Source organism: Falco naumanni, chromosome 11 (assembly GCF_017639655.2).
Source record: "Falco naumanni isolate bFalNau1 chromosome 11, bFalNau1.pat, whole genome shotgun sequence".
In the NCBI taxonomy this organism is placed as follows: Eukaryota; Metazoa; Chordata; class Aves; order Falconiformes; family Falconidae; genus Falco; species Falco naumanni.
The window spans coordinates 33,260,150-33,286,100 of NC_054064.1; the positions used below are offsets into that span (position 1 = coordinate 33,260,150).

The following is a 25,951-nucleotide window of genomic DNA, read 5'->3' on the forward strand; positions in this document are numbered from 1 at the left end:
AGGTGGGGGTGGGACACAGGGCGTTCCTGTGAGGGCAGCCGGACTTGGGTACTGTTGGTGGGGGAGCCGTGAAACCAGGCTGTGACAAACTAAGATGTAGGATCCAGAGGGGTCTGTGCAGGTTCAGGGTGTGAAAGAATTAAGGACGGTGTTGGTGTTACTGAAAATGTAAGTTGGGAATTGGGACAGTGTAGATCAAATGTATTGTATAGAGCAAGTTATTTTATATAGAGGGGGGAAAAGAGGTAGCTTATTTGGGGTAGAATTATAAAGCTTGGTACCTTATGGGCTGAACATCTTTACTTTTAAATTGTTGAAGAGTTAAGAGATGGGTAAGAGTTGGTGCTAGCAGGTGGTTTATGATGGGCTGTGGGACAGTGAAATGAGGCTGGATTGGATTTGGCTTTGGGGCTCAGGATGACGTGGGTGGGTGATACAGCATTACTGTTGGTGTATGTGAAGTTTTGTAGGTTCTGGTGGGGTGGAAGTAGCTGAGAATTCAGTGCAACGTGGCATAAAAAGCCACAGGAAAAGAGATGTGATGTCATGAGCTTAGGTGTTTTTTTTCCCCCATGTGTGGAAATGCGACATGTAGTAGTATGACTAAAATTAGTGTTAGGGTTTGGCAAGCTGTGGGGTTGATGTCTGTTTCTTTCTGTAACACCAGTAAGGGCTGATACTAACAGGGGGAAATGCCTTGAAGGATAAGTCTTGACTAGGGTTGAGCTTCTGAGCTTGGAATTAGAAATGGGAGCAGTTAACACACTAAGAAATGCGCTGAATTACGGTCCATAAACTGTGATGGCTGGATTCAAGTAGGCAAATGTCTCTTGATGGGCTCTGAAGATGAGCAGCCTTGCTGAGCTGGAGTTAAAGTCCAGGTTTCTGTTAAAACTTGCTATGCTTAGATGTTTCCTGTTAGGCAGTCACCCTTGTGAGCAGCCATATGGAGACTGCTTTTCCTACCCAGCAAGTGGAGTCAGCTCTGAGGTTTTTAGAGCCTTCACTCCATGAAGGATTCCATCCGACCCTTGGCGTAGTCATACTGACCCTTCATTGCCAGTAAACAAAGGCATTTGTCCCTTGCCTCACTGGCTGTAGCCTTGGGAATAAATGTGGATATTCCTTTCAGAGACCCAAATCACAAGTGTAACTGGAGCAGTCCTACCCCAGTGGGTCGTTCAATATTAAACATGCTGTGTCAGCCCCTTGAGTGCCCTACAACAGAGGTTCCTTCAGACCAGGCTGTGGAGGTTGGCTGGGGGAAGCTAGAGCCCGGACTGTCCTGCCCAGGCAGTTGCAGCAAAGTTGAACTTGATCAAAGAGAGCTGCAAACTTTGTGATTTTATTTTTTTTTTGTTTATCATTGAAAACTTTAAATCCTTATTACTACTCTTCAGAGGTATTTTCCCTACTCTTGTAGGCCATTCTCTGAAGATGAAAGCACTAAGCTGACTGAGGCTTTTAAAGTTTCTTTTTATAATTGAAACACTAGCTAATTCAGAGGACCTTTCCTTCTCAGGTGATTTCGCTGTTGGTTGGCCAAGAAATAGTACAGCAGTTCTGTTTTCCTGCAGGCTGCAGGTAATTTGATGAGATGCCATTATTTCAGTGTATGATATGCTTTATCTTATATTAAATTAGTTTCTGGTAACAGAAAAGCAGCAGAAGCCACCAGGATCCTTTGCAATGCATCAGAGAAGTTAAGGTGACTCATGTTTTCTTTGTTTCTTGGAGTGTCATGAGTGATGCCCAGAAGAGGATGGAGGACCTCCTCAGTGGTTTTGCATTATGTTGAATGTCTAGGCTATGTTTCAGTGGAAGCATGAGACTGCAAACATTAGATGACATTTTTGAGAAAAACTGTGAAAGTTATTTGCTGAAATAACTTCATTTGCAAACAGCTGCTTGTTAAGAACGTTCAACTGACCTGACTTAGCTGCTAAACAGTTAATATGTACTCATTTGCTCTCTAATTATTTGCAGTGCTGCTGATAATACCCTACTTTTGACCTGATTATAAGCAGCAGATTTTGCAGGGAACAGCGGCTATTTGTGGTAAAATGTATGCCTTCCAAGCATGAAGTGTTAGTGAGCAGCACGGAACTAGAATTTCTATAGTTAAAACATAACAGGTAATAAAAGGTTGACTAAAAGGGTAACCAAGCATCTGGTGCTAATACCTTTTTTAACAAATACTTTTCAACTTGCATGAACTGGGCAGGCATTGTTTGTGTGATGTTTGCAATGAAAGAATGATTTTTCACAAGGTATTCAAGGCATATTTTGTAAAACAATGCACAGAGCAGAAGCTCTGTTCTACAAATAAAGGAGTAGGAAAAGAGAAATGGAAAGAGAGGTCATCTAAAATAAATTCAAGGAAACAATACAGTCTTGAAGACTACAGAGAGCTGGGCAAGCATGGCAGAGCAGGGAGCAGCAAATAAGCGGATGCCAAAAGGGTGGCTTTGTAAGTCATGTCTGGGAGAGAAGTCACCTCTGCTTCCCCAAACCCCAAAGGAAACTCGACCTGTTGGCAGTGTTTTAGAGAGAATATTCTGCTGAGGCAGTGATGTGTTTTTTTACAAAGATACCTCAAGGAAGCTGCAAAAGGTAGTTTGCGTGAGAGCTTAATGCTGGGATTTTCTCATCAGTATTCTTTCAGATGTTTTTCTTGTACAACGGTGTTTCTAAACTTGTAAACAATCAGTTGACCCTTTCCTTTGGGAAAATAAATAACCATGGTTTTGCCTGAGGTCCTGGGTGAACTCAGGTGCCACTGACACAGAAAAAACTGTTTCTTCTGGAAACTGATGTGAATAAAGTGACTGTGTGCAGTATGTAAGTCTGGGAGCTGTTGGAGCTGCAGTGTTTTCTTACTGACATGTAAGAATCAGTTTAGGGATGTAAACTATGAAACATGAAAAAAAAAAGGGGTGAAATTTTGCTTGGTGGGGGAGAACCTTCTCTAACCTTGTTGCTAAACAGAAGCTAAACGTCAGAGTCAAGCAGACTGATGTGAATTGAATGATTTCTGCCTGCGAGATGGTCACCGAGTGAAAAACTACTTCAGAACATTGGCTGAAGGAACAGTACTATGCTCAGATTGAAAAATACAGTTTTGCCATTGATTTTTGTTTCATTCATGCTTTTGTAATTCAGTAATTGCTCAAGGAAGCAATAGACTGCATACCGCCTGAACAAACAGTACCAGAAAAATCTTCTGAAACTGCTGAGCACTTGTTAAATGTGAAGGATAAATCTGGAGTGGAGCTCCTTGCAACAGGGATACTTTCAAGCGTGCTTATAAATAATGAAAACAGGAACTTAAGGAAGAGAGGAATCCAAAATTATTAATCCTCAGTAGTAACCATTTCTGAAACTACAAGCCCAAATAAGAAACAGAAAATGATCCAACCTCAGAAGAGCTCTTGAGAAGAAAATAAGTATAAAAACATATGGAAACCTTCGGGGTGAAGCTGCTCTGTTTGATGGGATTCTGTTCAAAGAAAAATCATATTCTCAGGATGCACAGTGTGCTCAGGAATACTAATAATAAATCTCACAGTGCCTGTGTGTGGGGCGAGAGCTAAACCCCCTACTGCCTATTTTGGTCATTCCACTTGAAGAAAAGGCATCTATGTATAATATTTGCAGTCTCTGTAGGCATCAGCTTGGAAAACTGTCACTGAAGTAGCGCAAGATTTTCTGTTTTTCATCTGAGAATGGCTAGTGTTATTGTGAACTTGAAACACCACTTGCCATTCTTGGGCAGAAGACAAAGAACATTTAGAAGCAGGATATTAAGTGTTTTTTGAGCACTTGGATTCAGATCGCCACTTCTCCCATAAGTGCTCCTCTTCCCACTAGAGAAAACTTTCAGGGTATCTAGGGTTTATCTTTTGGCATCCTCAAAGGAGAACGGGAAATTTGTTCAGGCATTGTCATCCTTGAAAGCTATAGAGGCTTCTCCAGGGAGCCTTGGTGATGAGGTACAGTGCAAGAAGAACAAAGTTGGAGAGTCAGATTGGGATGAGCAGTATCCTTGCCTGCTAACCTTGAGGATTTTGTGACAGATCTTTGCTTGAGACAACTCTAAAAGGGGTACATCATCAAGAACCTCTAGGCCAGTGGCCTATGTTCTACCATAATAGTTCCGAGGATACCCTTCCCCACTGTTTTTTCCCAGGTATGCAGGGTTGGGAGAAGTGACTATGCCTCACTTGGTTTTTTGGTTGGGTTTTTTTTTTCTTCTTTCTTTTCTCTGGCTCAATTTTGCATTTCCTTTCTAGAATTCACTCAGAAATTTCTATTATAACTCCTCTTCGCTGCACTTTCCTAATGAATTATGTATATACGTAACTTACAGACCTCTGGATGGAAACCATTAACAAAAGATAAATACTTGGACTGGATAAGCAGGGTGATTAGAAGCCTGGCATTTTTACGAAGCTGGTGATCTTCTTTTCCTATTCTGAGCTTTTCACTTGCTTTCAACATATGCATAATGTTTTGGTATCCTGAAATCCCCTGCCTATACTGTTAGAGGTTTGATGTTTTACTTGCCGTGTGTCCAGTGTTTGCCCTGTTCTGTAGGTGAACTGGGCCTGTGTGCTTTTTCACATTTTACATTCATTTTTATTGTTTTCTGTAATTTCTGGAGAAGCCATAGGAACTTCCCCCCCACCTCCCCCCAAAGCTGCTTGTGGGTCACTGAATTGATTCAAATATAAATTGAAGATTTTTTTAAATGCCTTTTCTCGGAGAGGCAAGAACAAGGTAGTGTTTAAATGAAGTCAGGCACAAGAACTATAAAAATAAAGACTTGTTTCCCTAATGCTTAGTTTTCTTCTGGAGCCTATTGGCATATTCACAGAAAAAACATGTATTTTTTAAAAAGGAAAAATAATCTGGTCACAGGCAAGTAGCTAACTAGAAGGAAGGAGAAAGGTACATTCTTTAGCATCTTTCCTTGTTCCTTAATCATCCACTATCAGTGTAAAAAATGTTCTCTACAAGTGCTAGTCTACAAGATTAGTACTGTTATGGTGCAAGACTCCTATCATGTAACACATTTGTAATGAAACTAGTTCCTCAAATCATTTATGTGTAGTAAAAGTTAGGAGGTACTCGGTAAGCAAAAGAGGAGGTATTTGTTCAGACCTATGTAAAAATAAAGAAGCTTTATGATAAGTAATAGTACCTTAGCTCTAAGCCAACCTCTGTTGACTTTGTGCGCATCAGTAGAAAGCTTTGGTGAATTTTGCTAGAGTAAATATTGCTTCTCTTCCTTGACCTGAGGTATTACTGTTGTGGAGCTTCCTTGTTGCTCTTATCGGCTGGAGGAACTGATACTAGCTGCATTTATTTATTTTTTTGAGGGCCATTTTTTTCTAAAACAAGGAGCAAGCAGGGAGACATCTTCCAAATTCCTCTCCATGGTATGGCTTATGCTTCCACGTGCCTCTTCACCAGCAGAAATGCACGTGCTCCTCTTCTGCTTCGCTGTAGGTATCCTCCTGTAGCACTCGCCTTTTAGGAGACTCCTTTCTATGCAGGGCTTGAGTGCATCAGAGAAAGCATTGGCAACCATCCTCCAAGAAAAAATGCCTTTCTCCCTTCACATAACTCACTGTATGATTAAACTGCAATATGGTGCAGTTGCTGGAGTAGTTACTACTATTGCTTTTTCCATTTTTACTCTGCAGAGATATCTAATGGTTTCTTCATTTGATAGGTCTTGTGGCGGTCTAATGGATCAAAGACCTGCATGTTGGTGGGCACCAGCACTTGCTTTCCAGTATGACAGTATAAAAGCAGTAAAGAAATGGCAAACTGAGATGGAAGCCTCTACACCAGAGCTGCAGTACTCTCGGGTCCAGGCTCATCTTAAAGTTTGCTTGCATGGAGTAGGCTGGGGAGTCAGAGCTTTGCAGTTGTTTTTTCAATGCTGTTTTTACGAGGTGCATTGCAGCCAGGTAAGAAGTGGATTGATAAGGCAATGCAAATGGGTGATTGCTGCGCGGAGGTGTCTGTATATCATCTGGTTCTCAAGGCAATGGATTGCCGCTGCCTGTAGCACTGTTGAACTTCTGTTCAGTACCTTGACTGAAAAGTGCAGGGGGTCTTTCCAGTCTGCAGATTAGCTGTGGATTTGGGAAAACACAAGAGATAGTTATAAAACCATCTTGAGGTCTACCTGCTTCTTTCCAGAGCTGTGTCAGTCCTACCTCCAGTACTTCAGGATAAATACATACGCATCATATTCGTTCTCTTTCTACATTTGTACCTGTTACTTTGTGGTTGAATAAAACAGAGTTTCTTTAAGAAAGCTTATTCTATTCAGGAAACTAAACCTATTTCGGTTTTCATTTTTGATACTGTGTCATTGGGAGCAAACAAGCTGCACCTGGGTTAAAGCTGTGACGTGCAGTCATGTGCCATGCACAGCTGCTTCATACTGTTTTGTGCTTCAGACATATACTTCCATTATTATTATTTTTTTGAAGTGTGGTTACAATGATAGGTTTCAAAAGGGTACTTGTAGGTGTCTAACAACTATACTTTATAATGAGAGTAATTAAATTCATAGAAATTAGTCGTTTGAAATTAAAAGAAAATTGTAAGCAGCATGAAATTGTTCTCCCTGTGTTGTTGTTTTTATCACTGCATACTTGGTGGTGACTAAAATGCAGGCCATGTTTTTATACTGTAAGTATAAACAACTATTATTGTCATTTCTGTGAATTTTTTTGATTTAAAATATCTGGAGAAGACTTTTTTCCCCTGTTGGAAGTCTGTAGGCTCAGATCATCTTTTTCTGCAGAGGAGGGTGAAAGGAGTGTTTTCCATATGTCTTTGGGGTTAAAATTATCCTGAGCGCTGTATGGCTATGGTTCTGCAGATGAGTTCAGTTCTGCACTCTACTGCTAAAAGGGGTAAGTCTAAATGGAGAACGTGGCAAGAATGCTTCGTTCCCGAGTTGTTCAGGTTCTCCATTGCACTCAGTTGTCTCCACACTTACGGTTTGGCCCTTTGAATTAGCATGTCTTTAAGTAAGCAGTAGACATATTTCCAAAAATAAGTGATATTGTAATTTTCAGTTATTAACTCTTTAGGTATCTGCCAAAACTTCTATCACAGAGACCTGCAGTCATTTTTAAGGACCTACAGGCTGTCTCCCAAGCCAGGTTAACTCACTGGGCTGCTGAGAAGCCTCTGCTTGCAGGGGGGATGCAGCTTGGTGGCTCCCCTTGCTCCAAGCTGTGGAGGAAGGAAAACAGCCAACAGCTAACATCTGCCCCTGGGTGGACATACAACAACGTATACTGAACACTGATGTGCTGCAAGTGCCCCTCTACAGATCCTGAGTTGCTGATTTTCAGTCTTTTTCAGCCCATTGCCCTCAAAACAGCTGGTAGTCATCTTCTAGCCTGTCAGGGTCTCGCTGTCCTTCAGGAGAGGAAAGGATTTGGTGTTTGGAGTCTTTCTGCGTTATTTAAACTCTGTGCAGGTCTGAAGTGGCAGGAGGTCAGTGCTGTTTAATCCCTGCATGAACGGAGCAGGCGGAGCACCTTCTCTGCCTTCCTGGTGCAGCCAGGCTGAAGAAACTTGCTGTCTTCCCTGTCCCATGGTGCTGCCAGGGGACACAAAGTCTTCGCTTTTCTCCTCCATGCTGTTGCGTAGAGGTGGCACTTATGAACTCCAAAAGCCAATACATGTGAAAATGAAGGGGGTTAATTCTGCGTAGTGCCATGCTGCTGGACCTTAGGATTTGCCTTGAGTTTCTTGCATTTTCCTGCTATTTCCAGCAGTAGAGATCTGCCTATTCCTACCCTGAGGCTGTGAAATGTAGACCTAATAAATTAGTTTCTGACTGCTTCTTTGCTTGTGCTTTCAGTAGTTTTGCTTGCAAAGCATTCAGTCTTTCTCTTCTGGGATGCATTATAAATGCCACTTTCAGCCAGGTTACAGGCTGTTCTGTGCACCATGTTTACTGTAGAAAACCAGCTGTGGGTACGTCTTTCACAGATTTATTTTGGGCATCTTATTTGGTTTCAGGAAAAAAACATTTCCTTCTATTCTGAGTTCTCAAAGGAAGGAATATGAGCATTTCCTTATCTTGGTGGCAGCACATTTATGGGGGGAGCACCTGAGTGTTGGAGTAAGTTAGGAATGTAAACGCCTTTTGAAAGGACAACAGAAGCTATCATATAGTGCCTCCTCCAAAATCCTGTATGAACAGATTAAGTTGAATGTAATTAATAACATCAAGAAGAAATCCATTAAGTTGTTATAGTAACTGGGAAGCTAAGGTTTAAAATGTATGATCTGAGTGACTCAGCTGTGGGGGAAGGGATCTGAAAGCCCACATATGGAGAGCTGGCAGCATCCTTTTCCCCCAGTCTCTTTTCTGTCCATGTCCCAGGAAGCACCACTGCAGGCACATTGCGTGATTAAGACTCTTACCAAACCCCGAGTATATTTGTCAACAGGAAGGACAAGTTTATTCTATCCACCCCATCTGCTGCAAAAAAGCGTTTGGTTTTCCTGTTGTATATCCATGTAACGATTAATGCTCATCTCTACAGCATGTCTGGAGATCCTGAAGAAAGTTGGCAAAATACGTCCAAAATAAGTGGTAGTGGTAGCAGTGCTAGGTCTTTCTGGGAGGCTTTTTCATAATGGGCAATAAGGAATCTGTGGGTTCTTGTGTCCTGCAGGGTAGCACCACCTCATTTCTGGAGGTCCCCTGGAGCGAGGGTATCTACTGAGGTTTCAAAAAAGGGAATTTATTTCCTGTAACTTAGTTGGGATCTTTTTATAGATACAGAAGGAAGTATATTACTTTCATTGACCTCTAAAAAATACTTGTGTAGAGTCAGTGTGGGAAAGGATTGTTTTATTTGCATATCTATGGTCTTTCATCATTTGCACTCTGCATTTTCTTGGGATGCAGCTCTCACCACAACAGTATATAAACATTTACCTGCTTCTCTGCAAGTCTTAACGTCAGGTAATGTCTATTGGCATGGCATGGATGTCTAAAGAACAGAGTGCAGAAATCTGGGATGCTTTTTTCAGCCTGATGTGAAGATATTTTTTGCCATTGTAACTGGCTTGGTTCTTAGTACGCAATTCTGCATCCAGAATTAATAATAAACCTTTGAAATAGCAAAGGCTTGCTATTTCGTAGTGTAATTCTCATGTGTGCAGCTTCTGCCTTAGGAACAGTGAAGGCTTTGTTGAGCAAATAATTGTATAATGGCAATCTTCATGCAAGATAAATGCACATATGTTTAAGTGAACAAAAAATTACAGGTGAGTATATGGTTGTACTAAAGGCCCTACGGAAATACTCTGCCACTTGTGTAATTTGGGATTCTTTGATCTGCTATCTACTGGGGTGACAAGAACAAGGTGAAAAACTGATACTTTTTTTAAATCATTATATTCTCTAAACTGTAATAAAGATGTTGATATATTGCTTTAAATTTTGCAGGAAGAACAATTCCTGCTGTAAAACACATCTAGTAATTTAATACTGCTGTTTTACTACAGGAATATGGGTGCCCTTTAGTTTCTCAGTAAGGCAGTTCTGAAATATGAGAGCTTTAAAACTCCTCTGTACTTTTTACATATTGGAGATTCATATAGCTGGTGGTAAATTAATGATTTGGTGAGGCCATAGTAAGGCATATATCCTCTTAATCTGCTGTCCATCTTTGAAAATCCTTACATTTATTTTCATACAACAATTTATAGAAATGAAATAAAACATGCAAGTAGCCCTAAGTCAGTTCTTTTTCTTAACTGATTCAAAACTCTGTTACCGGAGAGTGGTGCAGAAAGCCCCTGGTTGCCTGGTGATGCGGTAAAAAGTTAGTGGGTTTAAAGATTTTTCCTGTTCTGGAGAGATGAGTCTAGAGAGCAGGTGCAGTGGAGGGCACATTACCATGGCTGTCACGTTGCTGTGTGGCTGAACAGGGCTGTAGTATCTCCCTGCAGGGGCACCGTGTCCACACGAAGCCCCTGCACGATCCAAGCAGCCTCTGCAAGCTTCTCAGCTGCTCAGTGCAGCAGTGCTACCTCTCCAGTGGGAGTTTCATTCTTGAGAGCAGCAGTGGCAGCAAGGCCAGGTCTTCGGTGTGTGATCTTGCTTATGGGAGAAGAATATTGGATGAGCAGGCCATCTTTCATTTCAAAAGCTGGCATTTCTCCTGCCCAGAAGAAAAGTCTACTTTGCCACCCTGAGAAAGGAGCATGGGTTTTGTCTAAGCATGTGATAAGGATGAAATGGGAAACCTTGCAGAAGTGTTAGGCCACTCATGTGGCTTACAGCATTTTGTAGGCTGATGCCTTGTGGCATTTAAAAAAAGCAAGCCGTGTGCAAATCAGGCTGCTTTGACTTTTTTTTGCGCTGGAACAAGCGAAAAATGTCATATTCTTCCTCCCTAACCTAAGGTTAGCTTGAAAGAATACTGTACTGAAAATACCTAAATATTTCATTTCTGGAGAAAAGATACATGAGGTAGTACATAATCATCTGTGGCCAACAGAATTACCTGTTTTAAAAAGAACTCAAATGTTTTGCTTCATTGCTGCAAAGGTGGGGAATGGCCTTTTGCCAGCACATTTTCAAATTTTATTAGAAGAGCAATATTAATTGCATTTAGTGGCATTCCCTTTACCAGTAGTTGAGTATCTCTTACTTTATGGGCCAGAGACTGTTGAAATTTTACCAGTTATTACATCTGTAGATACAAATGCTGACTCTTCACATCGACTCCCATCTTCAGTTGCTGTTTCTCAGAATTGCCAGCTGTGTGCAGAGCAGTAGTTGTTTTCTTGGTGAGGCTGTAACTAGGTTGGGATTCCCCTGACCACACTTTGAACAACCTGGGATTCTCATACATCCCTGTGTTTTGGAATGTTTAAGTTTGCAATTCTATTTGCAACTTCTGTGTTGAATAATTTGGACAGAAGAGCCAGAACTTTCATGGTGACACACACAAAAGAGCCATGACATGAAGCCTGTCCCTCTGAAATGATGTCTGTGCTCTGAAGCGTGGGGATGCTGCAAGTAAAGGTTACTGAGCAGTGCACTGCTCATTAATTGTGCTCTTTGTAGTTGTTGCAAGTATGCAGCATGAGGCAGACACTGAGTGTTGGAAGTATCACCCCACATAATTAAAGGTTTGAAGAGATTTAAATAACTAGGAAAAAAATGACAATGATAACAATGAGACGTTTGAGGAAAAGGCTGGTGTTACCACTTTCACCTAACATAATAGCACTTGATTTCTGGGAAAACTGTGGAGCGATCTGAAGTATCCTTTCATTTAAAAACATAAATGTTTATAGTTTCAGCCTGGAATCTACAATAATGCAAATATTTTCCCAACAAGCAAAATATTAGCTACTGAAAGAAACAAAGTAGCACTAGTATAAAGAAACAGTAGCATCTGCTTTGGCTAAAAGAAAAATCCTGGAATGAGAAAGCTTAAATGTTCTTCTAATTAGGCTTTTTCTAAGTCTCTTTTTATAAATTAGTTTTTCAGAATACAAAAATGTTGTCATAGTTGCCTCTTAAAATATATAAAGTAAAATATTTTAATGGGAGTGGTTAAAGCTAGTGGTTGGTAGAAAACATCTGTGCATGTGAAGAATGCCAAAGGCTTTTCCTTTAGTCTTAATTGTCTTTTATTGCATGGACAGACAGAAATTTCATTTTGGAAATTGCTAGTATGGAGGAAAGCTGGGATATGTCAGGTTTGTAGGTGACCATGCTAAGCTAATGCAGTCAGGTCCTCTTTAATAGTGTGAATGCCATGCTTTGCCTTTGCAGGTGAGATGTGAAATTTAATTTTAATTACTCTCTGTTTCTGCATAAAAAGGGGACTGTCTAAAAAGTGGAACCATTTGATGAACCACTTATCCTCCAAAGTCAGTGTTATGACAGATACTTTTAGGCATGAATTTTGGAATGGGTTTGAGTTCTACTGAGAAGCCTGAAATCCTACATTTAGAGAATTTCCTTAGTTCTAAATGAGCAATTAAGTTATTTTTTTGAAATCTGAGAACGTAATTCTTTTTTTGACAGATAGAGGGGAATAAGGCGAACAGTGCGAGTTAAAAATAGGTTCTCTTTCCTAATCTGTACGTATACAGCTTGCGTACTCTTTCCTGGGTGCCCTCATGCAGTGGTAAGCGTAGCTGGTTCTCTGTCCTATTTCTGGCTCTGCTTTGACTCAGAAGTGGTTTTGAGTCAGGTGCTGCTTTTTTTTTTGGTGCGCTTGTGTCCGCTACTGCAGGGCTGAGCACACTCATCAAATGCTTTGAGGTCTGTGGGTGAGAGGTGTTGCAGCGATGTTAAATGTGTCCAAAACTTGGGTAGGAGAAGCTGAGGCAACAGTTAGCTTTACTGTTAATATATGGCTGTTTTTCTTATGTGTGTGTTCCAGGATATTATATAAAATTTTTGAGACAATGCACTGTAGCACAGAATTATTATTGTTGTACTTAATAATAGAAGCTACTGCCGCACAAAATCCGTGATCTAAAAAAATAAATCCATTGTATTTCACTAACAAAAATGATGCTGCAGACAGGCAGTGTTGATAGGAACAATATATCATGCGTGGCTAGATGCTGTTACCCCAGAAGTAACCTCATTTTGTACTCATTTAGCAGCACGGAGAGGTCTCTCCCAGGCTGTTCTTTCTTCTTCCTTGGACTCCTTACAGGATTGTCTTTTATGAGCAGTCTAGGATGCACAATTTATGAAAATGCAATTTATCAGCTGCAGAATCCTTTTTCCTGGTGAAGAGAGGACACAGGGGGGCAGATGAAAAACGGCAGCAGCTGTTTACCTTGGCACCAGGCATCCTTTTTATTTAGTTTTTGTGTGTGTCTGTGGTCAGAAAAAGCTATTTGCGTGACCTCGCTGTGTTCATGATGGAAGCATTTACTCTCATTGGCCGTGGAATAGGTTTTGCCTCAGGCAGCTAAATTGGTTTTTAGGTGGTGTTTCACGGCCCACAGGGTTGTTTTTGAGGCTGGGCTGTGGGATGAGCGGGCCCTGCCTGAGCGTGACTATCTGGTACAGAAAACCACTGTGCTGCATCGTGGGGAGCTCTTTCCCCAGCTGTTGACTAGTGCCTTCTCTTGTTTGAAGATGCTGCTGGGTATCTGATCATGTTTGTTCAGTCCCTCACCTCCCATTTTATAAGCCATCTTCAAATAAGACACAGCAGCAAGAAGGCTTATGGGAGACTCAAGGGAGATTCTTAATTTTTATGAGATTTTTACTTGCCTAAACAGTACAAGGGGAAAAAAAATCCCATACAGGGCTGTGTGCCTGGCTGCTGGGGAGGGAGTGAGGTGGTGTTCATCTCCTTGTGGGGTGGGAGAAGGCTTCTGGAGCAGCATGGAAATGACATTTATAACAAGTCTCTTACTTGCGTGGGGCATCCCCGGAAGGAGCCAACCTCAGCTGCCGCATTGCGCCGTGACTTCTCTCTTCACATAGACCTTGGTGGCCAGGCACAGCTGGTCGGCAGGTCAGAGATCGGGCCACAGCACTGGCTCTGGTAGGTGGGGTGAGCTGCTGCCCTCTGATGCAGATGCAAGGCACGGATAAAATGGAGTAGCTAAGCCTGTCCCTAGCAAGATTGGAAGGGTCTGCAGTCACAAAGCTGTTAGCATTTCTCATAGATGCTTTGAATTTTCTCCTTCAGCCTCTTGCTGTGTGGCTGGTGTGCAGTTAAGATTTCTTCTTGCTGTTGTGGGTCCCCTCCTTTGCAGGTCTCAGCTAGCTTTGTTTTGGTTCTCAAGGGACCTCTTGCTGTGCTGATTTTGCATTTCATCTTTCTCCACTGTTCTTTTGCATTTTTTTCAAAGGGAAAAATTGGAAAGATTAGGAATATTCCTCTGTTACAAGAGTTCTTCTGAGGATGGTCTTTATTTGTAGGCTTGATTGTATACTTGTGTGCTTAGGATCATTCTGTTGCTTTGCTGCATGGCTTCAATATTTTTATTTTAAAAAGGTGATGGGGGGGTAATCCATCTTGCAGACTGTTTGAGCTTGGCCCTTCCCATAAAAACTTCAGAGGAAAGAGAGATCTGAGGATTTTAGAACTTCTCCTCTTGGACTAGAGCGATCTCTGGGTGAGTGTTTAGGAAGGTAAGAAATAAATCAGCGGCATGAGGCAAGTGCTGCGTGAGCTGGCCATGACACAGTGAGTGAGTTTCCCCACGCTGTTCATCCAGCACATGCTAATCCTGCCTGATCTGCAGCATTTCCGTTATCTGTGTAGACCAGCAAGGCTTAACGCGTTATGCTCCTTTCCTAATAAAAACACAGGGGGAATATGAGGTCTATTTTTTTTTAAAAAAAACCCCACCAATCTAAAGGGGGGAAATTTGCGTTGTGTGCATTTTCTGCCACACTGTTTTTTGTTGTGCTTTTAACCTGATTTTTTTTTTTTTTTAAAAAAAGCATAATTAATTGTTCTTTGCTCTCTGAATGCAGTTCAGCTCCACTCCAAGGTGTGGGAGGCTCTTCTAGTCATATGCACATGGAACAAGAAAGGTATAAATTGCATCTTTTAATAGTATGCTTCACTTTTCTAAGTAATTACCTTGAAATCCTGTGCATGCTGGTAGGCAGCACTATTAAACTGTATCCTTTGTCGCTGTCAGAACAGATTTTTGAATTAATTGCATTTAACCTCAATACTAGACAAACTGTTTTAGAAAGGTAAGATTTAAAAGCATTAACATAGTAAAGAAAATAGAATAGTGTTTTCTGCAATTCTTTCTTCTGCCCAGGCTATTAACCTTTGCCTGAAAGTTCCTGAAAAAAATATGGTCATATTTTCTGAGTAGTAATAGTGAAAAATATTGCTTGTCTGTCACAGGGATTCTGCAGAGCATGTTGGGCCTAATGACAGTAAGCAATGTAATGATAGGTTCAAATTACTGTTGATTTTCTTACCATAACTGAAACAAATGAAGAGCAATGACAACCTGATTGTACCCTCTGCTGGAAATCAGGAAGTGACTGGAATTTCTGGAATAGACTGACATGGTTATTCTCAGCTTTAGTGATTAGGTCGCCAGAGAAGAGATGAGTCTTTGCAATCCTCTTAACCTTTGTCACTGAAATTGGGAGTAAGAAAACTCCTTAACACCAATATAGCATTAAGAAGCAGGTGATATCTCAGTAAGAAACCTCCTAATGAAAGTTAAGACACTGTTGTAATAAGGGTAATTTACCCAGTGGTAACATGGGAAGGGAGGGGATTTTAAAAATTGTGGGGTTTTTTTGTCCCTGCACAATTTGACAGAACTTTCCCAAGTATGTACAAAGAGTATCCTGTGTATAGAATTTACCTTTTATAATAAAAGAGTTGGTTTAATTTATATTGTAGATAAATTTGGAACTTTATCACATGGCACAGATGTGATGGCTTAAAACCAGCAAATTAATTTAGACTGGGTTTGCATACTCAGCCTGTAATTTACAGGTTGGCAATTATGAGAAAGCTTAAAAGCAGCCTTACGAGGGGACAAGCTGGAGTAATCACTTCTCTAGTTGGATCGTGTTGGTAGATCCTTAGCACTTCTATGGGAAATGTAGTTTATATGAGAATTGCAGTGATAAGCAATAAAGCTAGTTTTACCTCTCAGGGCAAATCCTTCTTTTCTGAGTCTGTTTTCACAGGTTCTAGGCATTTGTGTGCATAGATGCCCTTGCGTTGATTTTGTGTAGTGCTTTGAAGTCTTCTCGACATTTTATGAAAATTATAACAGATTGAGTTTTCTGAGGAGGAGTGAGTTTCTCAAGAGTTGCCATAAGCTCTGCAGACCAGTTTAGTTGCTTCTGTTCAAAAGAAATGAGAAAAGACCGCTGAAAAAAACCCACCACCTTTTTACTCTCTAAAGAGGAAGTAAAAAGGGCTGTTTGGGAAATTCCTATGTATGTATTTCTGGGAGGCTATGTCCAAGTAGCTGGATGTTTTAGTGGTAGTCACAGAGCTAAAAATTTAGGGCTCAATACTGAAAAAAATAGCCTAGCACCTAAATTGGTAGAAGGGAAAAAGTTACAGTTAATTCTTCTGTGGCTTGAGATGTGTGCATGTGAAATGCACAAAAAGAAAAAAAAAAAGGTAAAATCTCTGAAACTAATTTTTCAGGGGAACGTAATTTCTGCAGAAACATTTGACTGGTATTTCTTTGAAGTTTTGTTTGTTGCATGTACAGCTTGTAACCATACTGCACGTTAGTTCCTGCGGTAGGTGGATGGCTCCAGTACCTGCGGTGCTGCTGCCATGCTGTGCAACCAGTTGGCCGTGACCTCCATTTCCTTTTCTGTAAGCAAGCTGACCTTCTTAGCAGTCCCAGGGCGAAGAATTGCTCTCACATTCTGGGGTTGCTGGTTTTGTTTAAAGTAAAATACAAACCCATCACTGTTCAGGTACCAATTACTGTTTACACCTGAAGTTTCTTTTGACCAATGTTAAATCCATGTAGGGTTTATTTTTCTTACAAAGAACCGCGTGCAATTTCCAAGCTTGAAGTGAGAGCCCATGTGTTTCGTCTGGGAGAGCTAGACCCAAGATTATCACTTTTTTTGTGTGACTGTCACCCTGTCTGACTACTCCCCCTGTGAAGTTTTGATGACTTTTAAGGAGAAACAAGTTGTTTGAAACCCAGCTCACAAATGATGTAATTATCTGTGTGGTCAGATAATCTCTTTCATCCCAGCCCTTTCCTTAGTAAAGCTTCTCTATTAATTCACCATACAAGTTTCTGGTTTTATCTGTGATCATCCTCAGCTTCTGCTGAACCTGTAAGGATATGCATTTTGTTGCTAGGAAAAATACTGCCCCAGTAATGTGTGTCATGGCCCTGGCAGCGCTGCTGGCAGTTAGGAAGGAACAGGTATGGTACTGCAGAATGTGCTGTATGATCTGGGTTTCACTGGGTTTTGTTTTTCATTCTCTCCCAATCTTTGTGTCTTGCCTTCTTGAAAAGTGGGAGGAAATTAATTTAGAGTATGAAAGGAGCCAGATAAACAGCTCTGATTGCCAAAACCTTTTGATAAGCCAAAGAGCTAGCACTGCGTGAGCAGCAAAAATCTAATCCTCCTGGTCCAGCCTTGTCTGTGTTACATCGGTGAGGGGAGTATCCTTAGGGGTGAGAGGGCTGATCTGCTTGTCGTATAACCCTGTGGCTTTAAACCTGCCCATGCAGAAGCTGAAATGTGTGGGGAAAACAGTGACGTGGTGAAATGTGTGTCTGGTATTCCAAATCATACCAGAACTTGCACACTGAGATGTGTTTTAGGAATTTCTTTAAATAGTGGATTTCACACTGGATGAGTTGAATAGCTATTTTTAAAAAGGTGTGTAGGAAAAGGAGGATTTATAACACACATCTATGTAGTTCTGTTCTCAGCACTGTCAGTTGCCAAGTTTTGAACCCTGTTAATTCATACCTTTGCTATAAGGCTTTATCACTCTGAAATTGCTGGAGCGTTTACTGTCATTTTTAAAACCCATGGTCATTGAACACAAAAAACTCAGGTGGAAGAACTAGGGCAGCTTGAGAAATCTCATACCCTACCTAGGATGTATTCCAGCAAAATGGGTTAGACCCAACTGCAGCACCAAAAGAGTAGTTTTCGTTGTAGTCTAACATCAAATACAAAGCCTTGCTGCTTTTAGGCACTCCCACACTTAAGCAGCCCACTGGGATATAGTTTCTTTTTGGAGAATTTGGGTAGTGGAGACAAATTCTTCGCTTGTAAAAAAGATTGCATTAATTAGAAAATGTGCATGGGAAAAATTCTGCAGTAAGCCTCTTTCGTTTCTTTTCCCCTAGATGTTCATCCCAGGTGTCAGATCTTTTATGTAAAGACACAAGAAAAGAATGACTCAGATTTGAACAGTAATTTAGTCATGACTAATGGAATTCTTACATTTTCTTGATAGGCTCTTCAGAAACGCGATCCACATTGAACAAAATATGTTTTTTATAATTATTCATGTTCTGGTTAAATTTACTTTAAGAAATTGATAAATATTTATAAAGGAAAGGGAGTTGTGGTATAAGAGGACTCAGGCATCCACAGAAACGATGTGCTAGTCAGTCTCGTCCATCTCTATTTCTTCTCTCCTCGTGTCAGTTCTGATGCTGAAGTTCAGCAAAATTTAGGAGACACTCTTAGACTCTCAATCTTTCAGATTTTGTTTTCCGAAGATGTTTTCCTGGATACTTACTTGTGTGTGTATTTACTATGTATTTACTTATTTATTTATGTTGATTTGTGAACTGACATGTATTCAGAGCGAGCTGGTGGAAATGCTCACCAAGCCACTTCCGATTGTTTATCAGCAGCCCCGGCCAACTGGGGAGGTCCCAGTTGACTGGAGGACAGCAAATATGATGCTCATCTACACAAAGGTCTGGGAGGAGGATCCAGGGAGCTACAGGCCTGTCAGCCTGACCTCGGTGCCAGGAGGGTTATGGAGCAGATCATCCCGAGTGCCACCCCACAGCACGTACGGAACCACCAGGTGATCAGCCCAGCCAGCGTGGGGTTATGAAGGCAGGTCCTGCCTGACCAACCTGATCTCCTTCTGTGACAAGGTGACCTGCTCAGTGGATGAGGAGAGGCTGTGGACGGTGTCTGCCTGCGCTTCAGTAAAGCCCTTGGCACCATTTCCCGCCGCATTCTCCCGGAGGAGCGGCCTGCTCATGGCTGGGCCGGGGGTGCTCTGCGCCGGGTAACAGCCTGGCTGGGAGGCCGAGCCCAGCCAGTGGCGGCGACTGGAGTGACCGGCCGCCAGCGGGACGTAGCAAGGGGTGTCCCCAGGGTGCGGGCGGGGGGCAGCCCTTAACACCTTCACCCATGACCTGGGCGAGGGCCCGAGCGCACCCTCAGCAGGTTTGCAGGCAGCCCCGAGCTGGGGGGTGCTGATCTGCCGGGGGGCCGGCCGGCTCTGCAGGGGGGGCTGGGCAGGCTGGGTCGAGGGGCCGAGGCCGATCGGACGAGGGTCCCCAGGGCTCAGTGCCGGCCCTGCCCGGGGGTCACACCAGCCCCTGGGGGCAGGGGGCTGGGAGCTGCCCGGCGGGGAAGGGCCGGGGGGGGCCGGTCAGCGGCCGCTGAACGTGAGCCGGCAGCGTGGCCGGGTGGCCAAGGCGGCCAGCAGGGCCTGGCTGGTACCAGAAACAGTGTGGCCAGCAGGGCCGGGGCAGTGACGGCCCCTGCGCTCGGCACTGGTGAGGCTGCACCCCGAACCCTGTGTGCAGGATCGGGCCCCTCGCGGCAAGGGGGACCTGGAGGGGCTGGAGCGTGTCCAGAGCCGGGCAGGGGGCTGGGGAAGGGGCTGGGGCACAAGGCTGGCGGGGGCGGTGGGGGGGCTGGGGGTGTTCAGCCCAGAGAGAGGGAGGCTCAGGGGGGACCCGATCGCTCTCTGCAGCTGCCTGAAAGGGGGGTGCAGCGGGGTGGGGTCGGTCTCTCCTTCCAAGTAATAGGGCAAGAGGCACCAGCCGCAGGTTTTGCCAGGGGAGTCTTGGGCTGGATATTGGGAAAAATGTCTTCACGGGAAGGGTGGTCAAGCCCTGGAACAGGCTGCCCGGGGAGGTGGTGGAGTCCCCATCCCTGGAGGTATTTCAGAGATGTGCAGACGTGGTGCTTAGGGACATGGGTTAGTGGTGGGCTTGGCACTGCTGGGCTAATGGTTGGACTCAATGAGCTTGAAGGTCTTTTCTGACCTAAATGATTCTATGATTTATTAGTCCCATTGTGGGATGTGCTGCAGTGTGAGCTCGTTTGTGTTGGGCATCACAAAGTCTGCGCAGCAGGTCAGTAATGGATGTCTCAAACTTGTACTTAGATTAAGCACATACCTCTATTAAACACAAATCTGTTTTTTGCTGCTTTTGCAACTGCTTCCTCCTTTTGGTCTTTCTATGATTTTTGTCTAGATTTTGCAATAGAATCTGTATTTATTTCTGGCAGCAAATAGTTATGCCATATTATTCCTAGTCCGTGCATACATACCACTGTCATGGTCATCTTTTCTTGCATGATATTTGGGACAGTGTCATCTAATTTGCTGCCTGCTGGCAGTTTTGCATTCTTTTTATAACAGGGCTTTTTACTTTCTCCTAGCTTTTGAAGATTGGTGAAGTCATTAAAAGTATTCTAGATTTTTATTCTGATACTGTAGTATGTCTTTTATTCTGCTAATAGAGTAATAACTCTTGGACTCTAGGAAAATTTTTCACAATGAAAATAATCAGAATAATATCCCCAGGGAAGTGGTGGATACCTCAACATGGGACACTGTCAAGATCTGGCTGTACAGGGTGCTAGACTATCTTGTCTAGAGCGTGCTTGTGCCAAGAAAGGTTGGACCAGATGATCCTTGAGGTCCCTTCCAGCCTGGTATGCTATGCTTTTATGACTTTTTTTACTTCTGGCCTGCTCATCGAATTGTAATATGGATCAAAAGCTAGGTAAGGTTTGCAGAGAGCAGTGACGTTGCCATGCAACCATGCTGCCAAGTGTCCAGTTTTTAATAGCAATTCCATTGCTGTAATGTCTAAACCCACTCCTGATTGCTTTGACGGGGCATGCATGTGGCCTGTGGTCATGAGAAGAGGGTTTTTGATCAGGCCATAATTCTGTTTATCCCACTAGCTTGGCTCTGGTGACAGCCAGTGATGGATGCTGAGAGGACAGCAAGCCTGGGGGGAGGCACTGCAGAGCACTTTCCATTGTTTTCTGTCCTTTGCTCCTGGATGGTCCTGCTCATCCTTTTCTGGAGGGAAGCTGTTTAGGTGCTTTAGAAGACAAATCCCTCGGCTCTTTTCCAGTGCTACTTCATACACGATGAAGCATACAGCCCTGTGTGCTGGCACTTGTGCTGAAATGGCAGTGAGTTATGTCTGGCAAGGATCTGAGCACTCTGAATGCTTTGGCTGGCAACGAAGGGATACATGTGTGTTGGATGTATGAACCCTAAGGAAATGAAAACAACTGGAGGTGCCTGTGCCACAGCCAGAACTGCAGGCAGTCTCAACTACCATGCTGGCATTGTGCGTTAGTGTTTCCTTGGAGTTTGTTTTGTTCTCTCTCTCTCTCTTATTTTTTTTCCTAGTGTGGTTTGGTTTAGGGGAAAGCAGGTTCATTACAGCACTTCTTTTGTTCGTGGAAGAGCAGATGAGCAGTTGGCTCCTGGAAGCTGCAGTGTCCTTAGACCTCTGTGGTCACAGGCACGACTATGTGGATGCTATGTCTGAGAATTAGCATGGTTTTTTTTCTTTAAGCTTTTTTGATTTAAATAGGTGGACATGCAAGCTAAATACTGTTTAACCTGGGCACAATGGTATTAAGGTGACCCCCTGATGGCACAGTTGTGTTGTAGCTGTACGTCAAGCTGAGCTGCCACGCTTGGGTATGCAGACTCCTGAATTCATTGTGGGGTGGGAACCAAAGAACAGGTGTTGTATGACCAGCAGTTGCCATGTAAGATGACTTTCAGTACCGGCTGCTGCCGGGGCTTTGAACATCACGATAAAAGTGTTGGGTGCAGGCTGCCTGCTTTCTGGGATCCTGACTGCTGGTAGTGGCAGGGAAGAGAACTGGGTGCCTAATTTTGACGCTACATCTTTCCTCGCCAGCTGGGTAGGTGGCCAGGGTCTGGCAGTCTTTTTTTTTTTGCAGACAGTCTGAATTGCTTATTGCTCTCCTGAATTTGCCCTGCATGAGCAGGTGATCTGAACACAGTTAAAAATCCGTGATGTCTCAGAGTGAACATCATGTTAGAAGTCTTAATATTGCCAAGCCTGAAACTGCTACACAGCTTTTCATGGTGGCTTCAATAATAAAGTTCATGAACAGTGGCCCTTCAGCGGTCTTCTAGCTCAAAAATAATCCTTCCAAGCATAGGGGGGTGGAAATTTGTCAGCGCACAAAAAGTGGCACTCCAGCTCTACCTGTTCTTTGGGGGAAAAAAAAGAAAAACCCCAGCACCCTCAGTGTTCTCTGTATAGAATCCTGAATGTAGTTTTTTTTAATGAGCGCTAAATCCACAGCAAGAAAGAGTAGGGGGCCTGGGAACAGTCCGAGGGGGGCTGTTCCCATGTGCTGTTTTCCCCTGCTGCTTCAGCTGCTCGGCTGTGTTTTGTTCCCCTTAGCACTCTTGCATAGTTCAAAGTGGCTGCAGTGTCACCCTCTACAGAAGGCTGTGATTTAGTGTCTGAAGTGGTGTGTGTGTGCCAGCGCAAGAATAAATAATGTTTGTGAGTTATGATTAAATCTTAGAATCACATACAAGCGCAATTCCTTTTCTTCTCTGAGACCCAGCTCAAGCCATTCTTGGAGACTTTCTATACTGTATCTCTGAAAAGGGCTCATTTAAAGAAAAATTCTCTGCAAGTAGAACCTGTTAGCTTTGATCCCGTATTACTAGACATGTTCCAAAGCTTGCTTAGATTGCACAGTGTTTTGAATACTTGTTACTTTTAACATGATTTTACTAAATATTGTAATTGACCTTTCACTAATAGAGAGCTACACTTGCACCAGCATCTGCTGCCAAGTGTTTTATGAAAATGGGCAGTAAATTATAAATCAGCTGTGATGTTAGCAGTTAGCTCCACAGTTTGTTATCAAAACCAGTGTTTTATTCAAAAATACAACTTTTTCTTTCAGGTTGCCTCTCTGAAGAAATTTGATTTAGCAACGTTTGATTTTATAACGCGGTGCGCTTTAATCTCGATAATGAAGAAAAGCAGAAGTGTCATGACAGTAACTGCGGATGACGTAAGTTGCTTCTAAAGGCATGTTTTATTTTTCACAGTACTTTATGCAAATGAGATAAAAAGATAGTTTTGTCTTATTTTGTAAGTGTCAGCTGACTTTGCTTTGGTTACTCGTTGGTTTCCTTAGAATTGTTTGCAGCTCATATAATAGGCAGAAGATAAGCCCAGCACATTTGAAAACAAATAAGCCAGCCCTGACACCATGAGACATTTAAAGGAGTCTTGTGCGGAGCATGTACCTCACAGGTCTTTGGTCAGTGTAACGCTGGCAGGCAGCAGGCAGTGTTTGTGTACCTTATGGAAGCTCTCTTCTGGATCCCATCTTTGTGCATATGCTGTACTTCTGTACTTACAAATGTTTCAGCATCTCTCCCCAGTGTACTTGCTGAACACCTAATGTGATGATGTGTATGTTATTCCATTACTACGCTTGCTAATCATCATCATAATACCCTATTAATTAAACTCCAGTTCCCATTCTCTGGAGAAATGTATCAGTTTGTAATGATGGCATGATAACCACAGCCTTATTTGTCTTGTTTGTCACAGCTGAGGCTCACCAAAAATGGAAAATCACATGGAATGTATATGAAAATACAGTGGAGGAGTGGAACCTGATAGCATATCCTATAGCACTCCTTCCATAAGTGTTCCTTTTATACTCTTGGACCACACGTTGTACTGCTTCCTAGTCAGTTTGCCTGAGCACGATGCTTGTCTGCTCAGGCCTTGCTGATACAGAAGGCAGGCTTTCCTTTCTGGGCTTCCTTAGGAGTATTTTTGACCTGATTTTGTGCTGTGAAAGAGTAGGGTTTGGATCACTGAAGATCTCTAGCATATTTTTGGAAACACAGCGTGCCAAATACGTTAAACTTCTATCTAGGTCATTATGATGTTGATGCCTTAGTAACGTCATGAATCTGCACCAGCATGCCTCGTAGCACTTCAGGCTATGTACAAGGAGTAGAGGAGCTGTGGGCCATGTTGTTTCCTGTCTGGATCCTTCACATGGTTGCGGGGTGAGCAAACAAGCAGGGAAAGCTGAGGAAACTAGTAGTATGCTTTCTCCTGTCAGTTTTGTCTTTCCTTGCTGTGTTGAGATTCCTTGCTGAGGGTAAGAGAGCAGGCAGTACCACAGAGTTGTTTAATGCCCTCAGGACAATGGAGAACATACTTTCCATTAGAAACTATGAGGCAGTGGAGGAGTCATGCTACTTTGCAGTTGTTCATGAAGGATGTAATAAATTATTATGAAAAATTAAACCACTTTTTTTTTTAAAAAAAAAAAAGTTACTCGGTGCTGGCTGGGAGAGCACAGTGGTAGCAGTTTGTAGGGAAAGTGAACCAGGGGATTTGGGGAGGCTGTAAAGTGGGTTTGGAAAGGTCTGTGAAGGGTGGAGAGAGCAAGGTGGAGATCAAAATTCAGGAGCAAGCAGAAGAAGAAAAATGTAGAGGGGTTGCCATAGATATACATGCTGATTATAATAAACCTCCAGCTTCTACTGGTAGCTCATCACACACAATACAGAAATATTCTGATTTATATCGGACAACTATATTTGACTAGCTAAATTCTCTGAGTAAGACCAAAACGGATAACCCTTTTGCAGTGCTGTTCTTCTGTGAGAGAACTTCTGGCTTGGGTTTGAGAAGACTGACAGCCAGTTCTGTGGTCATGGTGATGTTTTTAAATAAAAATCACTAGAAACTAGAAGAAAAACTGCTTTAACTGATCAAAACCTTTTTTTGAGACTGTTTCTACTAGCAATGCCATACATAGTGCAGATTAGCTGGGAGTTCTTCTCACTGAGTTGCTCTTGGATGATTCAGGATGTGTCTTAAGTCCAGTTTTCTTGGCACCTTTCTCTGCCTGGTGATTCATCAAAACAAAAAGTGGCAAACCAATGTGTTTGTGCTGTGGAGAGGAATGATCTTTAGGTGGATATAGAGTGGAATGTTCTCTGAGAAAGTTTGAAATACTAAAAGCTTAACATATTGCCAAAGTGACATACATTGTTGAAATGTTTAGTTAGAATTAGCTGTTGAATTTAGCTTAGACAAGTTATGAGTGAATTTGCAAGTTCATTCATAATTTGATAACAATGCAGCGCAGTCGGACTCTGCCAAGATTTCGTCATATTATTTTTTGTGAGTAGCTATGGCTGTAGAACAATTGAATGTGTTTCATCCTCATGGAGGAAAATATTTGTTTGCAGAACTTCAGTGGCTTTTCTGTTTTTGCAGAATGCTCTGGATTACCTGGAGTGTGGGCTGAGTAAGTCCTACAGTACTTCTACCCATGCTCTGGGCATAGACCTCTGGAGAGGAAGAAGATGCTGTTCTGGCAATTTGCAGTTACCACCGCTATCCCAACGACAAACAGAAAAAGCAAGGACCCCTGACAGAGACATTGTCTGCAGACCAACAACTCTGCCTTTGTTGACACCTCCAAGTATAGCAATCACCACTTACCAAGACTGGTAGGTTGTTTCCCTTGTTTATGAATCTCACACAGTTGGGGTTTTTAGTGTTTGGGTTTGTTTGTTTTGTGGTTTTGGTTAAAGTTGTTTTGTTTTGTTTTGTTTTTTCCTGTTTAAAGTTACTAGATAGTTGTCTTGAATATCTTAATCAGTATTTTTGATCTTGATCCGTTACCATGGATGTAAGTTTACAAAATAATTGCCTTTTTTTTTTAAATTCTACTTCTGTTAAAACCTCTTCTATTCACTTTTTTTGTGCATCTTCATGAAGGAGGAGGAGAAGACAAAGCCCCAAGTGTTCATGTGTTGGAATAGCAATTTTTAGGTTTTGGGGGTTTTAGGCTTTAATGGAATAGCAATTTTTAGGTTTTAATGGCAAAATAACATTAGATGTCCAGCTTGCCATATGAATCTTGAAATGGCATTGCCATGCAACCTTAAACCTTGTATGCTCAACTTCGGAATTCAAGTGTCGTTTAGATTCTAATTTTTAAATGCTCCACTCTATTTCATTTGTTGGCTGCAAGACATGTTCATCATTTCCAAGTTTGATTCTGCTTTTAGCTTCTGTTAAGCTCAGCACTCTTCAGAGGTGGCATTTCAGTTTGCATTTGAACAATTTCAGAGGA

The 25,951-nt window shown here is 42.4% G+C and overlaps 1 protein-coding gene across 1 annotated transcript in view; it reads left to right on the top strand.

The window, feature by feature from the left end:
* Positions 1 to 25,951, top strand: part of PDE4B (phosphodiesterase 4B) — a 216,344-nt gene that overhangs the window by 3,869 nt on the left and 186,524 nt on the right. The window contains exons 2-3 of the mRNA XM_040610287.1: positions 22,733 to 22,843; positions 25,087 to 25,322. Of these exons, the coding sequence (XP_040466221.1) occupies positions 22,802 to 22,843; positions 25,087 to 25,322 (278 nt within the window). The 5' untranslated portion in view covers positions 22,733 to 22,801. The remainder of the gene's footprint in view (positions 1 to 22,732; positions 22,844 to 25,086; positions 25,323 to 25,951) is intronic.